Consider the following 20,916-nt stretch of genomic DNA (forward strand, 5'->3'; position numbering starts at 1 on the left):
ATGAAACACTTATGTTAAGCATCCCTTCAGAAGACTGCCCATGCATGCACACGCACCAGAATGGCACCAAATGAAGCATTTTTCCTATAGAGCCTTTTAGCAGTCAGTCCATGTATGTGCACAAGTACCAAAGGACATCAACATGAATCATTTCCCTCAAACACCCCTTCAGTAGTCTGTCCATGTATTCGCAAGCACCAAAATTAAGCATTTCCTCTAACAATCCCTTCAGTAGACTGTTCATTTACGTATGCACAAGTACCAAAATGAAGCATCCCCCAAGATCCTTCAGTAGTCTGTGCATTCATGTATGCATGTATGTATGTATGCACAAGCACCAAAATGAAACATCCCACCCAAAGACCCCTTCAGTAGTCTGTCTGTCTGTCCATGTGTATATGCACAAGCACCAAAATGAAACATCCCCACAACAATCTTTTCAGTGGTCTGTTCATCCATATATGTATGTACAAGCATTAAAATGAAACATCTCTCTCAAAGACCCCATCATTGGACCAGCAATCCATGTATGTGTGCATATGCACCAAAGTGAAACACCCCAAGACCCCTTCAGTATTCTGTCAGTTCATGTATGTATGTATGCATAAGTGCCAAAATGAAACCCCCCAAGACCCCATCAGTAGTCTGCCCATACATGTATGTATGCACAAGCAGCAAAATGAAACACCCCCACAAAAAAAATTCAGTAGTCTGTCCATCCATGTACATATGCTCAAGCACCAAAATGAAATTGCCCCCAAATACCTCTTCAGTAATCTGCCCATTCATGTTTGCATGCACAAGCACCAAAATAAAACACCCATCCCCAGGACCTCTTCAAAAGTCCATCTGTCCATGTATGTATGCATAAGCAACAAAATGAATCCATCCAGGACCCCTCCAGTTGTCTGTCCATTCATGTATGCATGCAAAAGCACCAAAATAAAACACCCCCAAAATCTCTTCAGTAGTATGTCCATCCATGTATGTGTGCATGAGCACCAAAATGAAAAATCCCCCCAAAGACCACTTCAGTAGTTTCCCATGTATGCACAACCACCAAAATGAAACAGTTCCCCTAATGACCACCCCTTCAGTAGTCTGTCCATGTATGCACAAAACACAAAAAAGCAAATGACATCAAAATTAATCATTTTCCCAAGGTTTCCTTAAGTAGTTTGTCCATATGGGATTGTTGAAGTTGATTTTATTAATTGCAGTATTAGCAATTGTTGCTTTTAATCAAAGCACTGATTTTAAAATTAATGTCTTCAAAAATTGTGAAGAAAGTGCCTAAGTTTTATATGCCTGCAACTATGAATATAGATGATAAAATGGCAATGTCTTCCAATAATGAAAAGACCAGTAGCATGGTTATGATAGGTGAAGTGATGATGCTTACACAGCATCAAATGGGGGATTGTAGAATATGAACAGCCAAAGCATGTGTTTGAGGGAATTGAGTATGTGACAGTTTGTATGTATTAAAATGTACTGTGGACTGTGAACTTTGAATGAACTCTGAGCAACGAGAAAATGCTGAAAAACAAGAGTCTGTCTGAAAGCAGGAAATGTGCCTTTTATGGAAATGCATCTGATTTTCTTTCTTTGCCCAGAGATATGATGATGTGAATTGTCTTATGTTTACGGGTAAACCTTTGATTGGTTAATTGATCTTAGTTTCAAAAAAGTCATTAGACTGATGGACTGCACATTTAACAACAGCAATTTCAGATGGTAACAATAAGTCCTGTAGCAAGTTATTAATATAAGAATGTTTTTTAAAGGGTGACCCGGAAGAAGTTAAAAACCCTCGTTCCTTCCATAGTATACCAAAATCATGAACAACACTATGGGCATAACGGGAGTCAGTATATATAGTAACAGACTTGTCCTTAGCTATTTTGCATGCATTCGATAATGCCACTAGTTCTGCAGCCTGCGCGGAAGTGCCTGGGGGTAATCGTGCTGATCTTAAAACTTCAGTCGGAATACAGACTGACCAAGCTGCTTGGAATTCTCTGGAGGTTGTTCGTAAGCAGGATCCATCAACAAAGAGAACCAAATCAGGATTATGCAAAGGAGTGTCATACAAGTGTAACCTAGGAGAAAGAGCAGAGTTAATTACAAGCACACAATCATGTGGTTCGCCCTCATCCGATGTTGGTATTAAAGATGCAGGGTTCAGTGGTGGGCAGCGTATGACTTGCAGGGCGGGGTTATTTATTAAACTCTATTCATATTTAGTAAGACGTGTATTTGAAAGATACTGTGTTTTTGTTTTCAAAAGTAACGCTTGAACTGCATGTGGGACTGCTAGTATAGTATCATGTCCCAGGGTTAGTGGAGCTGCCATGTCAACCAAGACAGCAGCAGCTGCCACGGCCTGTAAGCAAGCTGGGTAACCAGAGGCAACCGGATCTAGTTGAGTGCTGTAGTAAGCAATAGGCCGATAGCCTCCAGTGCGTTGCTGGGCTAAGAGACCCAAGGCAGTTTTGTTTCGCTCACAGCAAAAGAAAACAAATGGTTTGGAATAATCTGGCAACCCTAAGGCAGGAGGATTTACCAAGACTGTCTTGATAGCCTGAAAAGCCTCATCATGTTGTGATGTCCAAGGTAAAGGTTCCGTAATACTTTTTTTTAAAAGTTGTAACAGGGAGGCCGAAATTTCCAAAAAATTAGGTACCCCACTGTCTGCAGTATCCTGCTAGGCCAAGGAATCCTCAAAGCTGTCTCTGAGTTACAGGGCATGGGGCCTTTTGAATAGAAGTTATACGATTTGGGAGTATTTGACGAGAACCCATTGTAATAATATGTCCCAAATATTGTACCTTTTCCTGACAAAATTGTAATTTTGATTTATTTACTTTAAATCCTCGTGTAGCTAAAAAGTTTAGCACTAGAAGGTAATCTTGCCTACATGAGTTACTGTCTGGCGAAGCTATAAGAATATCGTCCACATATTGGACTAGAACTGAACATGATGGTAGTTGTAGATCCTGTAACTGTCTATGCATCTCTCTAGAAAATAAGATTGGGGATTCTACATATCCCTGGGGCAATCGAGTCCAAGTATACTGTTGACCTTTGTAGGTAAATGCAAATAAATACTGACTGTTGGGATGCACTGGAATAGAGAAAAAAGCTGATGAAATATCTATTACCATGAAACATTTTGCAGTAGGTGGGATACAGCTTAAAATAGTAGCTGGGTTAGGTACAATCGGGAAGACAGGCAAAACAGCTTTGTTAACTTCCCACAAATCTTGCACAAATCTGTAAGCTTGTTTGCCAGGTTTCTTCACCGGTAATATTGGGGTGTTACATAGACTTGTGGTAGGTACTATCATCCCTTGTCGTTCCAATGCAGAAATAACAGGGGTAATACCAGATATAGCCTCAGTCGTCAAAGAGTACTGTGGTACTCGTGGCAACTTTGCTCCTGGTTTTAGGGTTATTTTTGCAGGAGTAGATGAGGTCAAAAATCCTACATCATTGTTATGAGTAGTACACAGGTGAGAGGGTAGGGAATGTAAATACTCATCTCTGCCAGAATTTGGCTGAATACACATCGTCTGTAAGATGGCAGAGTCATCTAAAGCTGCAAGGGTACTATCCTGTAGGTCTAAAGGTATTTGGAGATAAACAACATCAGCTGTGCAAAAAATGGTGGCTCCCATTTTGCAAAGCAAGTCTCTTCCTAATAGGTTTAAAGGTGCTGAAGGTCCTACTAAAAATGCATGGTTATCCTGCAGAGGTCCCAAAGTGACTGGGACTGGAATAGTTTCGGAGTATTCCATAGGTATACCAGAGATACCCACCCCTCTAGTTATTTTGTCAGAGAGGGGAACATTCATGGCTGCTTTGCCAGCTAGCATGGATTTAGTTGCTCCGGTATCAATTAAAAATGGATAGGGTTTATTTTTAACCAGTAACATGACATGTGGTCCATCCTGATCCACAGGAATAAAAGGACACAATTGCTGTTGTTTCTGTTCAGGGAACCTTCATTGTGGTTGCTGTCGATTCGACAGTGTCCAATTAGAATTTCACTGTTGTGACGTATCGGTGTATGGTGCAGGTTGCTCAGCCAAATATGGACACTCATTTTTCCAATGGCCCGGTTGGCCACAGTTGAAACACTGTGTCTGATTACTAGAATTTTGGGGTGGAGCCGACTGTGTTCCCTGACAGTTTTGTCTATTCTGGTTTCCTGGTCCTTGGCGTCCACCCCTCCCTCTTCCTTGCCCTCATCCTCTACCCCGTTGACCAAAAACGTTACACATTTGGATTTGTGCTTTTACTAATTTCTCCTGTAAATCCTTCTTTTCTTTAGCTAAGTGGTCGGAGAGGTATTGTACCTGCTGGACTAACTCATGCAAGGCCAAGCTAGGCCAGTTTAAGCATACTTCCTTTAACTTGTCCCTCACCTGAGGACGTAGCCCATCTACAAAGGCAGCTGACAGCCCGCTTTGTGCTGGTCCTTCGGTGGGCTCTCGGTACCCAGAATATGCCTCAAAGGCTACAGTGAGTTGATTTAAGTATTCGTCTATTGGCTCATACTCTTTCTGTATGACTGATTTAATTTTTGACCAATTGGGGGTAGGTGGCACTATTACAGTGATAAGAGTCAACTATACATTGCCTAACAGCTTCAAATCCATTCTCCCCTCGCATATTGTGCTTCGGTATTGGGGTAGGAACATTAGCATGATCCCAGATATGTTTTATGAGATCAGCTGGGACAGCACATTGGAGGGGACAGCTCTAACCTCTTCTATGGTAGAATTTTGCAAACCGATATGTCTTGCCAATACGCGTTGAAACTTTGCTGGGTTATTACGAATAGGCGGAAGTGATTTAGTGATTGCTTGAAAATCAACTGCTGACCACGCCTTAGGCACCACCACTGTAGCCGGTTGTCCCGCATCTCTGGCATGTGCTGGGTTTGGGACTTCTCTCAGTGGGAATACTCCCTCTTCATCTGATGGGCTAGTGCCCGATTCAGAGTCAGAATCTGGATTAGATTTGTCTGGACCACTGTAGTCGTCTTTGTCTTCAATTACAATTGGACATTGTTTGTAAATTTTACCCTTGTGTGAATATACAGCTTTTTTATTATAATATTTTTTTGACTGGCTAGACCTAGGGTCAAAAAGCATTTGTGTTTTTCTTTTCTGCTGCTTTTTTGTCTTCGAGCGAGTTAGTCTAGGTGATGGTTTACCTGTATCTGTTTGGTCAGGTTGCTCTGTAAGCGGTCTGCTAGGCTGACTTCCTAGTGCCTGAGTTCCACTTCCAGAGTTGAGTGCTAACTGCTCTTCTCCCTGCCGGCCTTCGCCCTTTGTTGTGGAGCTCACTGCTCCATCTTGAACCTGTGAAGGCTGATATAGCAGTGGAGGAGCCGTAGGTGGTGGGGGGAACCAGGGGTTATCATCCTCAGATGATTCAGTTATTTGTAATTTACTTAATTCTTGTACAGGATATAATCCCTTAAAGGGCAGTTCCTTTAAGCATTTACCATTTGCTACATGTAGATTAGTCACAGTATGTCGCAGTTCCTTTATCTGCTCTTTTAGTCTCTTTTGATTATCTTTAAGACTACTGACGACTGAATCCTTTTCCCTTTCTTTAGCTTCACACATCCAATCATTAAAAGCTGCCCAGCACAAACCTGGTAGTCTTCCTTTCTTTTTTAACTTCTTTTGCAAATTAGTCAATATATCTTTATTAAAACTACCATTTTCGGGAAAAGCAAGGTCACCGTCATTTTTAGTAAGGGCGATCCACTGATTTAAAAACATGCAACTGTCCTGGGACACACGATAAAACATATAACCAGCTGGTGTACCTCTTTCTAGCTCATTTATTTTTCCCGCACTCGCTCCCATTTTCACTCGATAAGCTATACTTGTTTAACACAGGTTTAGCTAAGGCGTTATATAAATGTCTTGTTACCCCACTATCATTCCTCCTTTCATACGCATGTCGCCAGTATTTCCGTATTAACCCACACTCATACTGCACATTTAATAGCAGAAGGGAAATGTATGCCACTTACCTCAAAACAACTGAATGAGAGAAATTATATCTTTTTCTGCATAAAAAAAAATTCAAATCTTTAAAGCAGGCAGACAGAGATGAAAGAAACACTGCAGAAACAGAAAAGTCTGTTATGGGCCCTTTCATTAGCAGTTTTTCTTCCACTTCCTGACTGCTGCAGCTTGTTCTCAATTCAGATCCGCATCACGGCACCAATTGTTACGTTTCAAAATACTTTGAAAATGAAGACAGATGCAGTTCTTTCTCTCTTTCAGTGGTTTTCATTATCTACAGTACACATGTGCGGGAGCCTCATGGAAAGTACCATGGAGACTCCCAGAACAAAGGAATAAACAAGCTTATATACTGGTGATATAAATTAACTTTGAAAATCACTGTGGGTGTCGTTTCACATACTTGGTTCTCTGTAAAACACCCACAGTGATTTTCAGAGTTAATTGATTTTAAACACTTGTCTAACTAAGCTTAATGAGCAGTGTTTTATAAGCATGTAATTTTAGCTGATGTTTATCTGAAGAGGTTTAGCCAAAGTGTTAAACGAAAAGCACTTAATCTTATTCAGGTTTCAGTACTTTTGTGTTCTACAATAAAGTGAATTTCTGGTCAGTTGAGAAGACTTTTGTGTTTCCAAGTTTGTGTTCGTGTTTCCAGTTTTGGTTTAGCTGTTATGGCTTCTGAAAGTCTCTCAACTTCATTGACCAGTTTATCTTCTCCAAATGGAGTGAACAAAGAGAAAGAAGGTGACTTAACTATTTTAATTAATTTGATGAACCAACGTTTAGATGAGCTTTCTAACCGAATGGACAGTTTATCGCAACCTAGTTCTCAGCTATCAACAAAGGAAGTTTTTAATGTGCATTCTACACAAGGTAACGACAATCGACCAACTGCCAGACTTGTTAATAGTGGCAACAAGAACCAGACAGAGAGACTACCAGCAACTTAGTGAACAGTAATATAATTGACCATAATTCATCTAACACCAGGCATTTTCAACAAGGCGCCCTAAGTGTGAAAGTCCCCAACCTAGCGGTTTGGCTCAGAGATCAACCTGACTTATTAAGAACCGATGACAGCTCAGTTCAAGAGCAACTCGCAAGGGATAGGACTAGTATAGTTTCAGATTTGAAATCCCTTGACCAGAGGCTCTTCAGAATTAAAAAAAAGCAACAGTTGGAAGTCTCTTATTTCCAGGAGTGTTTGAAAGAGGAAATTGTACCTAAAGGTTTACGTTCCTAGCAGTACCTGACTGGACTTACAGCCAGATCTGGCTTCCACCAGGAACTTTTACAACTATTTAACAAACATGGTTTAGAATTATTACAACTTATGTCTAAACATTATCGGCTTTTCATAGCCGAACTGGAGGAAGAGGTAGCTCAAACTTGATACTGATATCAAACATGATGATGATTTTGAAAGGTACCACTATGATTACAGTAGAATTTTCAGCAGTATTAACCAACAAATTAAAAAAATTCAAGGGATTCAAACTTAAAAAAATTACAAAGAAACCGTAAAGATTACTGCAACCAAGTGGCATATCTCAACCCTCCCCCTTCTCAATCATGGAATGGATCAGAGTACACAACAGTAATGTTATACCTGCCGTTAACCAGGAAGTGTATCAATCTAATGGCAGGCAAGGTACTGAACGGAATGGGTTCTGACACAATAATGTAGAAGAAGAAAATACTCTCCCTGCATATGGAGCCGGGAACAACTCTTCGAATTTAGCAGTGGATTACACACTGACAGATAATCAACAGTACCATTTTCCCTCAACACAAGGCCAAAACCACCAACAAAAGAAACGGATCCAACAACCCATAACTCGGACTTACAGCACCAGGGTGGGCAATTCGAAGAGGAATCAGATGTGAACTCCCAGACTGGTAATTATACAGTTTTGTACAATTCAGAACATGCCTTTAAACTGTACAACTTCACTGATGGTAGTTTTGATACAGAACTTATTGAACTGTTTGCCAAAGGCTTAACTTTCATTCCTGCCAAGCATAGTGACTTGAGTTCAGTATTGTTAGACTTGAAACTTTACATTAGGAAGATGAACTTAGCTGCGATACTAGGCAATTGTGCGCACAACAGCAGGGACATTGTACATATTTCTAGTACATTTAATCCACCATTGCACCCCTTATTAGCCTTGTTTGATACTGTTTGTGAGTTGGATATCAGGTCAAAACTTTGGGGGGGGTGTGCCACCACCTGGTCAGCCAAAACAATGTATCCGAAAAAGCTTGGGAAGAACTGCAGTACATTAAGAACCTACCTGTCCGTATTATGAAACCAGACAAAGGGGGAGGCTTGGTAGTTATGACTGAAGTCGACTATGTGGCAAGAATGGAAAAAAATTCTCAACACTGATGCATGTACAAAAGTAAGCTTGAATGAACTTAATGTAGCCTACAATAAGATTAAGTCATACATCAATGACTTATTTACGTATTCACAAGTAGACTTAAAAACCTTCAACTACCTAACATTACTCTGCCCAAAAATGCCTATCCTCTTTGGTATCCCTAAGATCCATAAATCAATGGAAGACCCACCCATACGAGACCTAGTGGATGCAAGACAATTGATCACTTATCTCTGTGCCAAACTGGTGGACTCTATACTCAAAAAATATATTGTCCAAGAGCATCAGATATGCAAAGGCTCTTGGTAATTTTTGAGTGAGCTTAACAAACTTGAATATAAAGATGAGCACAGCTTTTTGACAGTGGACATATGTGACCTGTATACAGCCATACCCCATAGAACAGGGATTGAATGGGTCATTGATTTTATGAGGAACAAGCAAGCGTCTGCGGAAGAGATGAAACTGGTAGAGGTACTTTTGGAAATAATCTTAGAAAATAACTTCTTTCTGTTCAATAAGGAACATTACCTACAACAAATTGGTGTTGCCGTGGGTTCACCATGTGGTGCCAGCTTCTCCAACTTAGTAATGGCACAATGGGAACACCAATTCGTCTTGGCTAATGAAGCTATTAACAAGTACGTTTTCTTCTACACATGGTTCCTAGACAACATTTGTATAATAATAATAATAATAATAAAAGGGGACAGTCAGAATGCCTGTGACATGGTGAATTACTTTAACCACACCACCAGATTTTTAAAATTCACAAGTTCATTTAACAAGGAGAAAATGAACTATCTGGACATTGAATTAAGGAAAGACAGGGCAAACCAGAGATATACATCCTGTATATGCCGGAAAGAAACTTATTGCAACACCTTTTTGCACTTTTCTAGCTCACACCCTTGGCATCAAAAGAAATTTGTCCTGAAGGGTCAACTGGGATGAGCCGCCAGGATGATGAGTGAGGTCAGTAGATTTATCAAAGAGCGCACAACATTACGAAGTATGTTTAAGTATGTTTGCCCATAGGGGATACCTGGAAACCATGTTAACGGAACTAATTACGGAAGTTAAACTAAAATTGAACTAGGGTGTTTACCCTCATTTTTTACCATGTCTATAATGACAGTGTAATGGCACTTCCAATGTCTACAGTAACCTACCTGAACGTAGTAGGATGCACAGAAATGAACAACACTAAACCTCAATTTATTTTAAGCTTTACAACAATTTATTCAACAGACGCGATTGAGGTAAGGCAAATACTGTGGACAAACTGGGCTTTATTGCAAACAGATAAAATGGTGGTACAGAAACTAGGATCCTCATCTGTGATTACTTATAGAAAAGGAAGGAATTTAAAAAGTTTAATTGAAGGTGAGAAGATTAATACCAGCAGAAGTACAGGAATGTACAAATGTGAATCCTGTAACCAATGTAAGTTAATTGACACGGAGCAAATGTTTAAAATTGGAGCCCTTAAATTTAACACCAAATACATATTAAAGTGTAATTCAAAACCTGTGATATATTTAGCCCAATGCCAAACCTGCCCAGCCTTTTACATAATCATAAGTTACTACATAGGCAAGACGGACCGCAAGCTGAGGGAATGTGTGTATGAACATGTATAGAATATTAGTAAGAACAGAGGAGAAAATACCGTAGCCTGTCACTGTATGGAATATCCATTACACAAATTCAAATTTAGGGCTGTTGATCATGTTCCCACTGACAGTCGTGGCGGTCCTACCTCGCTTCTGTTGGAGAAACTTGAGCTAATGTGGCAGTTGTAAGTGAATGCTGCATGTCCGCCAGGTTTGAACAAAGTTTGTTCTTTAGTGTGTGTCCTAAAACTGAAAAGCCTGGAGAGATGATCACTATAATGTAGTGCCTTATGGTCCTAGTCTACACTTTGTAAACACTTAGTAAATGTTTTGGTTACTTGAATTATGTAACACACAGTCTGGTGTTAAGATGTTACTCATTGTTTGTAGAGTGATATTTTATTTATACATGCATACTGTTTTCGTTAGACATTTGTATTGGTAAAAAAAAAAAAAAAAATATATATATATATATATATATATATATATATATATATATATATATATATATATGTACATTTGATTACATATACATACTTTTTTATATTTTTATGTGGTTTTATATTTCCTGTATACATTACTTACCTGCAGATAGTAGGGATGAAGCACATTTAGCTGAGGTTTAAACTAGGTACTTGGTTCTCTGTAAATTGACACCCGCAGTGATTTTCAAAGTTAATTGATTTTAAACACTTGTCTAATTAAGCTTAATGAGCAGTGTTTTATAAGCATGTACTTTTAGCTGATGTTTATCTGAAGAAGTTTAGCCAAAGTGTTAAACAAAAAGCACTTATTCAGGTTTCAGTACTTTTGTGTTCTACAATAAAGTGGATTTCTGGTCAGTTGAGAAGACTTTTGTGTTTACAAATCCCATGTTAAAAGACAGAGTAGCTTCCTCTACAAATCCTTCCTTCGTGCTAAAGATTATGTCTGATATTGCTCTGAATCAGATCATTAAGTTTTCCTCCTATCTTCATCTTTACAAAATGGGTAAACAGTAAATGTTAAGTTGTCTATCTCGCCTTCATTCTTGCTGGATGGGTTCGGAGCCGACCTCGGCTCCGACTCGGCCACTCTAAAAGCTCAAGAGTTGGTTCCACCGGCTCGAGGCTCCCCTTATATCCCACAATGCTAGGCGAGAGTTACCTCAGATCTCGTTTGCCGCTACAGCATCGAGGTGTTGGTTTTTCTACCGGCTTGTTGGTAAGTGTAATTTTGGTAAAATTAGATCACTTAAAACCCTATATTTTTGAGTTTAAATATATTTCCCTTAGTGTAGTGGGTTTTTTCTACTCCGGTTTTCCGGAAAATCCCAATTTTTTTCCCAAGAACTTTTAAAGTTCTCTCTCGGGCCTTCTGGCCTTTCTCAATCCCCTAGTTGTGTGTGTGTGTTACTCTTGGTAAACTTTAGTTAATTGTTTATTTTTGAGTTTTAAAAGTAGATTAGTGTAATCAGTGTGTCTGTTGAGTGTGTGTGATTACACTTTTGTTTAGGATGTCTAAAGACACAAAGGTCTCAGGCTTCAAGAAGTGTGATGCGTGCTGTCAGAAAATGTCTCTGACAGACGGTCACACTTCTTGTGTCTATTGCCTGGGGCCTTTGCACCTGCAGGACTCCTGTGCTGTATGCCACGGCTTCAGCCCCAGGGTCCTGCAGGAAAGAAAAAATAAGTTGATCCTGAGGGGTCTTCTTAAGCCGGAGGATTCCCTTTCTGTCTCTGGGAAGCCCTCTAAGGCTTCTAGGTCCTCGGCTCCAGCAACTGAGCCGAGACCTAAGACTTCTAAACCTCCGCCTACATCGGCTCCGGCTGGAGCCGATGAGTCTCAGTCCACAGTTTCTGTGGTTCCCTCGGCTCCGGCTGGAGCCGAGGTAATAGAGGTTCCCGTGTCGGCTCCGTCCAGATCTTCGGAACCGACATCGAGGAAGAGGTCCAGGTCACCGTCCCTTGGCTCCGTTCATTCGGCTCCAGGATCTCCCCTGCTGTCTGAACGGAGCCATAAATCTCATTCCTCTAGGTCATCGAGGCTATCGGATCATGACCTTCAGAGGGTAGTGAGTCGACTTCTTAAGTCCGAGGCACTAGCCCAGATGCTTCAGAGCCCGACTCATCAGTCGATGCCTGCCCTTGTCCATCAATATATTCCTCCTCCGACTCCGTTGAGCTCGGAGCCGGGTCGTTTCGGAACCGAGACTGTGGTAGCGTCGGAGCCGATACAATTGTCTTCGGCTCCATCGACGGCTCCGATATCATCCTTAGAAGAATCTCGGCGCCGGACTTCCATCGTCGGCTCCGAGGGGGTGAGTGGCATCGGACCCTTGTCCGACCCCGCTCTTCCGCTCGGAGCTTCGGCGCTGGTGAGTTCGGCTCCGACATCGGCCTCGGAGCCATCTCTGTCGGTGCCGAGGGGGGTTCTCAGCTTCTCGGAGCGGGGACCTCTGGCTTTGCCTGACGGGGGTGCTTTCGAGGTCATGCGGAGTGTGTTAGAGCCTGGCTCTACTCCACAGTCGGCGCCGTCCGCCCCTCCCTCTACGGTGCCTCAGGTCAAGTCGACTCACTCCCTCATCCCGGACCGCAGAGAGCCAGCTCCTCAGGAACTCCCTGTGGGGATCTCATCCTCTTCCGAGGCCTCTCCTGATTTGGCAGAAGAGCCCCCTCGGAAGAGGAAGTGTAAGAGGAAACACATTGACTCACCTGAGTCAATCACATCTGATACAGATTTAGATGATTCCGAGGGTTCCCCCCGTTCCCCTTCTGAAGATGTCTCTTTTGCAGACATTCTAGAGATCCTGAAGCAGAGGGGAAATTGGCCAGCCCTTAACCCTTTGGAGGATGAATCTGTATATCTTGAGGCGTTTGGCTCTCGCCCTTCCACCTCCTGGGTGTGCCCGCGCCTTTGACCCCCTGATGCAGGTGGTTGCTAAAAGGCATGGACGGCTCCTGATTCAGTAGATCCCACTCCCAGGAGACCCTCCAAATTCATAACGGCACCAGCAGACAAGCAGTTCTTGACAAAAGGAGTTTCTGTGGATGCTATGGTGGTAGCTGCTGCCACTAAGAAGGAACTAGCTGATCCTTCAGTACCTGTCCATCCACCTAACAAGGAATCTAGGTCCATGGACAGGTATGGGAAGCGGATGTTTTCGTCAGCGACATTTACTATGCGTTCGCTGAACTACCTGTGCCATTTCACTTGTCTTCAAAGAGACTTGATTAAAGAAGCGAGTGACATGTTGAAGGATCCTACAGCTGTGGGTTTTCAAGATAAAATGAACACTCAGCTGGCTACCCTTAACTCCATAGCCAACTCCTCCATGCGCCTCCTTTCTTATGCGGCTGATGGAGCGAGTAGGGCCGCAGGGACAGGTGTGGCCTTACGTAGGCATGCCTGGATGCGGCTATGCAATTTTGGACCCCTTCAAGGCGTCTTTCACTAACTCCCGTTTGATGGATCATCTCTCTTTGGTCCTCAAGTGAAAGAAACCTTGACTAGGTGCGAGACTGATGGCAAGACTCTTTCTGCCGTCGGAGTCCGTTTTTCTACTCCTTCTAGGCCTTACCCCAAAGGCCAGAAAAGTGGGAAAATGTGGTTCCGTAAACAAAATCAAGGGACTTCGCCTGACGCACAAAGTCGTTACCCGCCAGAGGCAGAGGCGGGAATAACAATGGTAGACGCCGCCTCGAGGCAGGGGCTCCAGAACCAGGGCAATCGAGAAGCCTTCTCTGATAAGCCCTTTCAGCATCCCTGAGGTGTTGCCCGGCTGCCCACCTTCGGAGGCAGTCGGGGGAAGGTTGTCACTGTACCCAAAAGCCTGGCTATCCCTGACTCAAGACAAATGGGTACAGTCTATCATTTCCGAAGGCTATTCTATCCCCTTTCTTCGTATTCCGAAACAATCAAAAAAATCCCTTCCAGATGTTCCACCCGCGCAAAGGGATCTAGCGGTTTTGGAAATTTCAAAACTGCTTGCAAAAAGAGCAGTTCAGCCAGTTCCAGCAGACCAGCAAGGATCCGGAATCTACTCAAGGTTCTTTTTAGTTCCAAAGAAAACAGGGGACTGGAGACCAATTTTGTATCTCAGTATCTTGAACAGATCAGTCAAGAAAACAAGATTTCGGATGGTCACGCTGCAGTCCATCCTTCCCCTATTGGGAAAAGGAAACTGGATGTGCTCTATAGACCTTCAGGATGCGTACTATCACATAAAAATGAACAGACGCTCCAGAAGATTCCTCCGCTTCAGGCTGGGAACCAGTCATTTTCAATTCAGGGCCCTGCCCTTTGGTCTCACCACTGCCCCCCGGGTGTTTACCAAATGCATGGCAGTGGTAGCTTCTCACCTGAGACGACAAGGATTCCAGGTGTTTCCATATTTGGACGACTGGCTCCTCACAGCCCCCACCAAGCATCTCCTTCTGATGGCCAGGGATTACACTTTTCGCATTTGTCAAAAGTTAGGCATTTCAGTAAATTGCGAAAAGTCTGTTTTGTCGCCTTGTCGTACTATTACCTTCATAGGCTCAAATCTAGACACAGTAAACATGTCTGCGAGGCTAACAGATCAGAGAATAACAGACATACACAGACTGGTCTCACTCCTTTTCAACAACAACAGAATCAAAGCCAGGTTAGTTCTGAAAGTGTTGGGAATTATGGCGGCTGCCATATCTCTGCTTCCATTAGCCAGATTCCACATGAGAATCCTTCAATGGATGCTCTTTACACAATTGTCATACCAGCAACTTCCAATGTCCCACACCATTATGATCACGCAGACGTGCAGAAATCATCTCATGTGGTGGATGTCTTCCCCTCAGCTCTGGTTGGGAAGACCATTTGTCCCCCCCCCTCCGGTTGCTACTTTGACAACGGACGCCTCCCTGATCGGGTGGGGGGGGCATTATCAGGGCAGGACGGTCCAGGGCACATGGCAACCAGACGAATGCCACTTGCACATAAATGTTCTGGAGATGAGAGCAGTGCTTTTAGCGTTGCAAGCCCTTCAAGACTCTCTCCCCTTGGGAACGATTGCAATCCAGACAGACAATATGTCTGTAGTGTGGTACATCAACAAACAAGGCGGAACCAGGTCCTACCCTGTGTCGAGAAGCACTCAGATTGTGGCAATGGGCGATTTCTTCTCAGCGTTTTCTGATAGCAACGCACATCCCCGGGAAGTCCAATCAAATAGCGGACAAATTGAGCAGAGCTATCCTCATGCCTCACGAGTGGTCTCTGAAAGACTCTGTTGTGAGAGAGATTTTTCTCAAGTGGGGTCAGCCTTGCTGCGATCTTTTTGCTACTCCCCAAAACAGCAAGTGCAGACATTACTTCACTCTATTCCCCTTACCAGGCCAACCCAGCAGAGACGCTCTAGTCCAAGTTTGGCCCCGGGGACTTCTGTATGCATTTCCTCCCTTCCCACTAATCTCTCAGGTGATACAGAAAGCTATCGCTCAGAAGGCCTCGTTGATCCTCATTGCTCCTTACTGGCCTCGACAGGTGTGGTTCCCCTTTCTACATCAATTTCTACTGGAGCGACCTTGGCATCTGGACCTAGTTCCAGACCTTTTGATCCATCAATCGGGTCAGTTACATCGCTCCCTCCCCTCTCTGAACCTCACTGCTTGGTTCCTCCAGTTCCAACATTAGCCAGGCTTCCTCAATTATCTCACTCTGTTCGAGATATTTTGATAGCTTCCATAAATCTTCCACTAGGAAGATTTATTTGAGTAAGTGGAAACGTTTCACATATTGGGCTCAAGGAAGGGACATAGATCCTTTCACTGCTTCCATCCAAATAGTCCTTGAATTTCTAGCTGAACTCTTCCATGCAGGTTCATCCCCTTCTACTCTTAAAGTTCAATTGGCAGCTATCTCTAACTTTCATGTAGGTATTTCTGAATCTGCCTTAATGTCCCACAAGCTTTGCAAAGCCTTTTTGAAAGGAGTTTTTCTTCTCAGACCTCCTATAAGAAATCCTCCTTCTCCTTGGGACCTAAATTTAGTTCTTACTTCTTTGATTCTCCCCCGTTTCGAACCTGCAGCCTCCTGTTCTTTAAAATTGCTATCATGGAAGACTCTCTTTCTGGTAGCTATTACTTCAACTAGAAGAGTCTCAGAACTTCATGCACTCAGCTGTCGACCTCCTTATCTATTGTTCCATAAGGACAGGGTATCCTTACGAACCAACCCGTCCTTCTTGCCTAAGGTAGTCTCGACGTCAAATCTAAATCAAAGCATTGACCTCCTGTCTTTTTTCCAGAATATTCCAATAGGTCTGAACAAAAATTACACTGGCTAGATGTTCATCGTCAGTTGAGGTACTATTTGGATAGAACAAAACAATTCAGAAAATCTGACCAACTGTTTATCTCCTATGCAGAAAGGACTTTCAGTTTCAAAGGTATCATTATCTAGATGGCTTACATCTCTGATTACCCTTGTTTATGAGATTAGACACCAAAAGCTGCCTAATAAACCTAAGGCCCATTCTACCAGAGCTTTGGCTACTTCTTTAGCCTTCCAAGACAGACTGCCTATTGACACCATTTGTGCAGCGGCTACTTGGGCTACTCCTCACACTTTCATTTCTCATTATAAGTTGGATTTAGCTTCTAGGCATAGAGCTAACTTTGGTTCCACTGTTCTCAGGAGTCTGTTCCATTAGGCCACCCGGGACAAGGTGCTAGGACGCGGTCCCATCCAGCAAGAATGAAGGCGAGATAGACAACTTAACATATAGAAGTTATGTTCTTACCATAACGTTCCATGTTAGTTGTCTTCTTCGCCTTCTTCTTGCGTCCCACCCTCCTTCCCCCTGGCCTGGACAGACCTAGAGGAGTTGTGATTGTGACCTCTCTTTCTACCACCTCTTTTCTTAGGCATATGCTGCTTGCATATTTCCTGAATCAGGATGTAGGTCACCTTTCTTTCTCCCTGTTGTTAGAGGTGGACCCTTTTAGAGTTGTTCTATTACTATTATAAGCTGGGGTTAGCTTACAAACGAGATCTGAGGTAACTCTCGCCTAGCATTGTGGGATATAAGGGGAGCCTCGAGCCGGTGGAACCAACTCTCGAGCTTTTAGAGTGGCCGAGTCGGAGCCGAGGTCGGCTCCGAACCCATCCAGCAAGAAGAAGGCGAGAAGAAGACAACTAACATGGAACGTTATGGTAAGAACATAACTTCTATTTTCATTTTATAGACACTGGGATGCAACTTTAAGCTGGCATCATCATGAATAAGAAGTTTAGAAAATCTGATTAGCTTTTTTTTTAGGTGGTCTTGAAAGAAAACTCGTCATGATTGCGAATGTCTAGGTAGATTTCAAACTCCAGTTGAATCTGAAGAAAAAAAAAATAGTGTAAAGTACAATTTAAATCATGCAGTCCTGGGGGAGAGAAAGTCTTCCCAGTCTTCTCTGTACTGGGAGCTTCACTCCTTGAACTGTTCTGTTTAATGTAGTAAGTTTCCATTTCGTTAAACAGAATGCCTGTGACATGGTGAATTACTTTAACAACACCACCAGGTTTTTAAAATTCACAAGTTCATTTAACAAGGAGAAAATGAACTACCTGGACATTGAATTAAGGAAAGACAGGGCAAACCAGAGATATACATCCTGTATATGCAGTAAGTTTCCATTTCATTAAAGTTAATGGAATAGGCAATTTTCCTTGCAGCAACCTCATTCAAAGAGTGTACATTTTTGTACTCAGTAATAGTTGCAAAAGCCTCACACAAGGGTTCAGTATCCATAGATGCTGCTCACACAAGTGCACTCTGTTGTGAAACCTGATATTGACTTGTACAGTTTGCTGAACTTCAGAGATTCATACTCTTTGGTGTAATTTATTCCTCTGTTATAAAATGTATCAATGTTTACACCAGGGCTGGAGTATCATATCATACATTCTATGTTTGCATGTTTTACCTTAGCTGGAACCTTAGAAAGAGTACAGATCCATAAGGATGATCTGTTGCCTAATATTCTAAAATATTCTGTAACCTTGCAAGTGTATTTACTTAGCTAGTTCATAGCTGACTGAATTATTTCCTCCTTTAATGTATTTTCAAGTTGTGCAGTTGTGTACTGTGTAAGAAATATGGTGATAAAAGTGTTAACGTCCATCTTTTTTAATTTTATAGGGCGGTAACAATGCTGGTCATACAGTTGTTGTGGATTCAGTGGAATATGATTTCCATCTTTTACCAAGTGGTATAATTAATCCCAAAGCTATTGCCTTTATTGGTAAGTCAGAGATTGTAATGTACATTTACTTGTCACTGTTCAAAGAACTGTGCAATAGAACTTCATATTATTCCACAATTTACTCTCTTGTAGTCTTAATATTTTTGGAGACAGTTGAGTCTTCAAAAGGCTCCATTTTGAGTTTCTTGTACCACCTAGCTTGCATGCTTCACAGTATCATATCTTAAAAATATATATTTCTCATCTGACTGCACCTGTGAAATCATAGCAGTCTGACATTAATTTCTCTCAGCAATTTTAACAGGACTTGCACATGCCACTGTTGACACTCCAGTGTCATAGTTCATATGTAGATAAATACAAGCAGCTCCACTTCCTTTTTAATTCAGACTTGCCACTTCACATCATACATAGATATTTACACAACCCTTGCATACATCTGTTTAATGATACTACTTAGTTTAATTCATATTGTTGTATACCAAAAACATTTGCTATCTTTGCCGTCTGCATCTGCAGCTTTAGAGAGATGATATTTTTGTCCACAATGCTGACTACAGTGTGGCTGTTTTATGCTTACAGCCTCAATAATGTTTTGCAGTTTACATACTGGATGTTTGCTCTGCTGGACAAGAGTCATTTATAGCTCTTACAGATTTTAGTGGTCTGTTGAAATCATTTGGGGAATTTAGCAGCCTGCTAATCTTCTTGTACATATCAGATTGATGTGTTTAGCTCTCAGGCAACCTTAGTTGTGACTGGATATGGGATTTTGGAGTCATAGGTTCTGCTTTAACTCTTAAGTCTAACTACTGGCAGATGGGTTATGTGGAGTTCTGTCTTTTGAATTCAAAGGTGAGCAACAGTGTTCTCCAGTCTATACATACATTAATAGCTGCTTTACATCAGGTAATAAAAAATTGCATAATATCAAGTAAATAATTTTGGGAGCCATAGTGATGATTCAGTCATACAGTAGCAGTTAGTGAGTGATAACTTAGTATCTCTCTAAGCTGAAGAACATTACAGCAGATCTGAACACTTAGTGACCTCCATCCCCTACATACTATGTAAATAGTTCTAATTTATAACTAAACTCTTCCTAGAGACCAGTGCTGATGTTCTTCATATTGATCACTGCTGCAGTAGCCAAAACTACATGGAGTTATATCCTGCAAGGATGTAACACCCAACAGCTTCCAAAGCTTCAGGGCACCCTCCACATACCCAAACCATTAGTCAGCTCAAGCTGAGATGACTAAAAGACAGGTTTGAGCACTAAGCTTTTCAGAGCTTTCCTACTGCCAAAAAGTACAATCCTCTGAGGTATTTGAAGATCAGGTGTCAGCTTCTGCTATTCCTCTTCTAGGCAGAGATGTTCCCTCTGTGGGAAAAAAAAACTTCCTATTTAAAAAAAAATGCTTGTTTGTTAATACTTTCCTTTTCAGGAAGGTTATTTTAAAGCTAGGTATTTGTGTTTTAATGGACTGCCACAAGACTATATTGTACTTTTAAACAGGAGCACTCTTTTTTCCTGTCATTTTAAAAGTTGTTTAAAGAATTTACAAACATGTGTTCTTTGTAGAAATTGTGTTTATTTTACCTTTGGGTGTTAGCAAAGCATTTTAAAGTGCTTTTTACTGTGTTTTTCTGTGAAAAATGACATTTTTAATTTTTACTGGCCATTATTGCTTGTTTTTCACAGGAGGAAGGCACCATTTTCGGCTTAACCATGTAACAAACTGTCAGTCCCAGGGTCGGTCCTTCTTCCAGTTGCAAAAAGAAAAAAAAATTAAGCAAATAGTCTTTGCCACCCCAACAGGCTATCAATTTCCCTTCAGCCTCAGATGGAGTACTCTGCTGTGGCCATTAGTTGTACCTCAGTCCATGTTTTACCCTAAATCCCTGTGGTGTAGCACCTACAACCACTATGGACTTGGGGTTAGCCACACCTTCTGCGGCTGTTGGCTTCCCCTCAATGGCAAGAGAGAGAGAGACAGTCTTGTCAGTCCTGGAAGAGAGAATAGGAAACACTATGCTGTTTTGTCAAAATGTTGTGCCCATCCCTGGGGAAACTGCTGCTGCTTCCAATAATAACACTGTTGGTCACATGTTTCCTTTCAAAATGAAACAGAAAACTAAACATGTATCTACTCCTCCACAAATTTCATAGGACGGGAGTAATTTACTGGGTCTGGATCAGGGTTTAATTCAGTTTATTGATCTTTCTTATAAAATGGTTACTGGTAAAAGAAAGAAGGATATCTCTTTTCCTGAAGAAGGTTCTGAATCTGAACAGGAAGATGAAGGGATGGATACAGGGTTTTCTCCTCAGATTTCTGATTCAGAATCAGAGGAGAGCTATTCGGGGGGGGGGGGGGGTATCTGTTCCTTGAGATTATTGCCAGAATGGCCAAGTGTTTTCAGTGGGAGAACACAAGCTTCTCAGTCCCTCAGAGAATACTATTTGCTGTTACAGAAGGAATTTCCAGTCAGGTTTGGAGGATGTGTATGTGTTACTGCCTGCAATTTCCTGATGGAAGCCAGCTGCCCCTGAAAAGGTAGATAGAAGGTATAAAATTCCTCAGTCTTTTTAAGTTTTTATACACTCTTCCCAAACCTGACCAAGCAGCTATAGCTTTAG

The 20,916-nt window shown here is 41.9% G+C and overlaps 1 protein-coding gene across 1 annotated transcript in view; it reads left to right on the forward strand.

The window, feature by feature from the left end:
• ADSS2 (adenylosuccinate synthase 2) overlaps positions 1–20,916 on the forward strand; it is a 1,823,915-nt gene that overhangs the window by 567,860 nt on the left and 1,235,139 nt on the right. Inside the window, exon 2 of the mRNA XM_044058193.1 lies at positions 18,209–18,311. Coding sequence (XP_043914128.1) covers positions 18,209–18,311 — 103 coding nt within the window. The remainder of the gene's footprint in view (positions 1–18,208; positions 18,312–20,916) is intronic.

Source organism: Protopterus annectens, chromosome 1.part2 (assembly GCF_019279795.1).
Source record: "Protopterus annectens isolate FY-2018-M chromosome 1.part2, PAN1.0, whole genome shotgun sequence".
NCBI classification, from domain to species: domain Eukaryota; kingdom Metazoa; phylum Chordata; order Ceratodontiformes; family Protopteridae; genus Protopterus; species Protopterus annectens.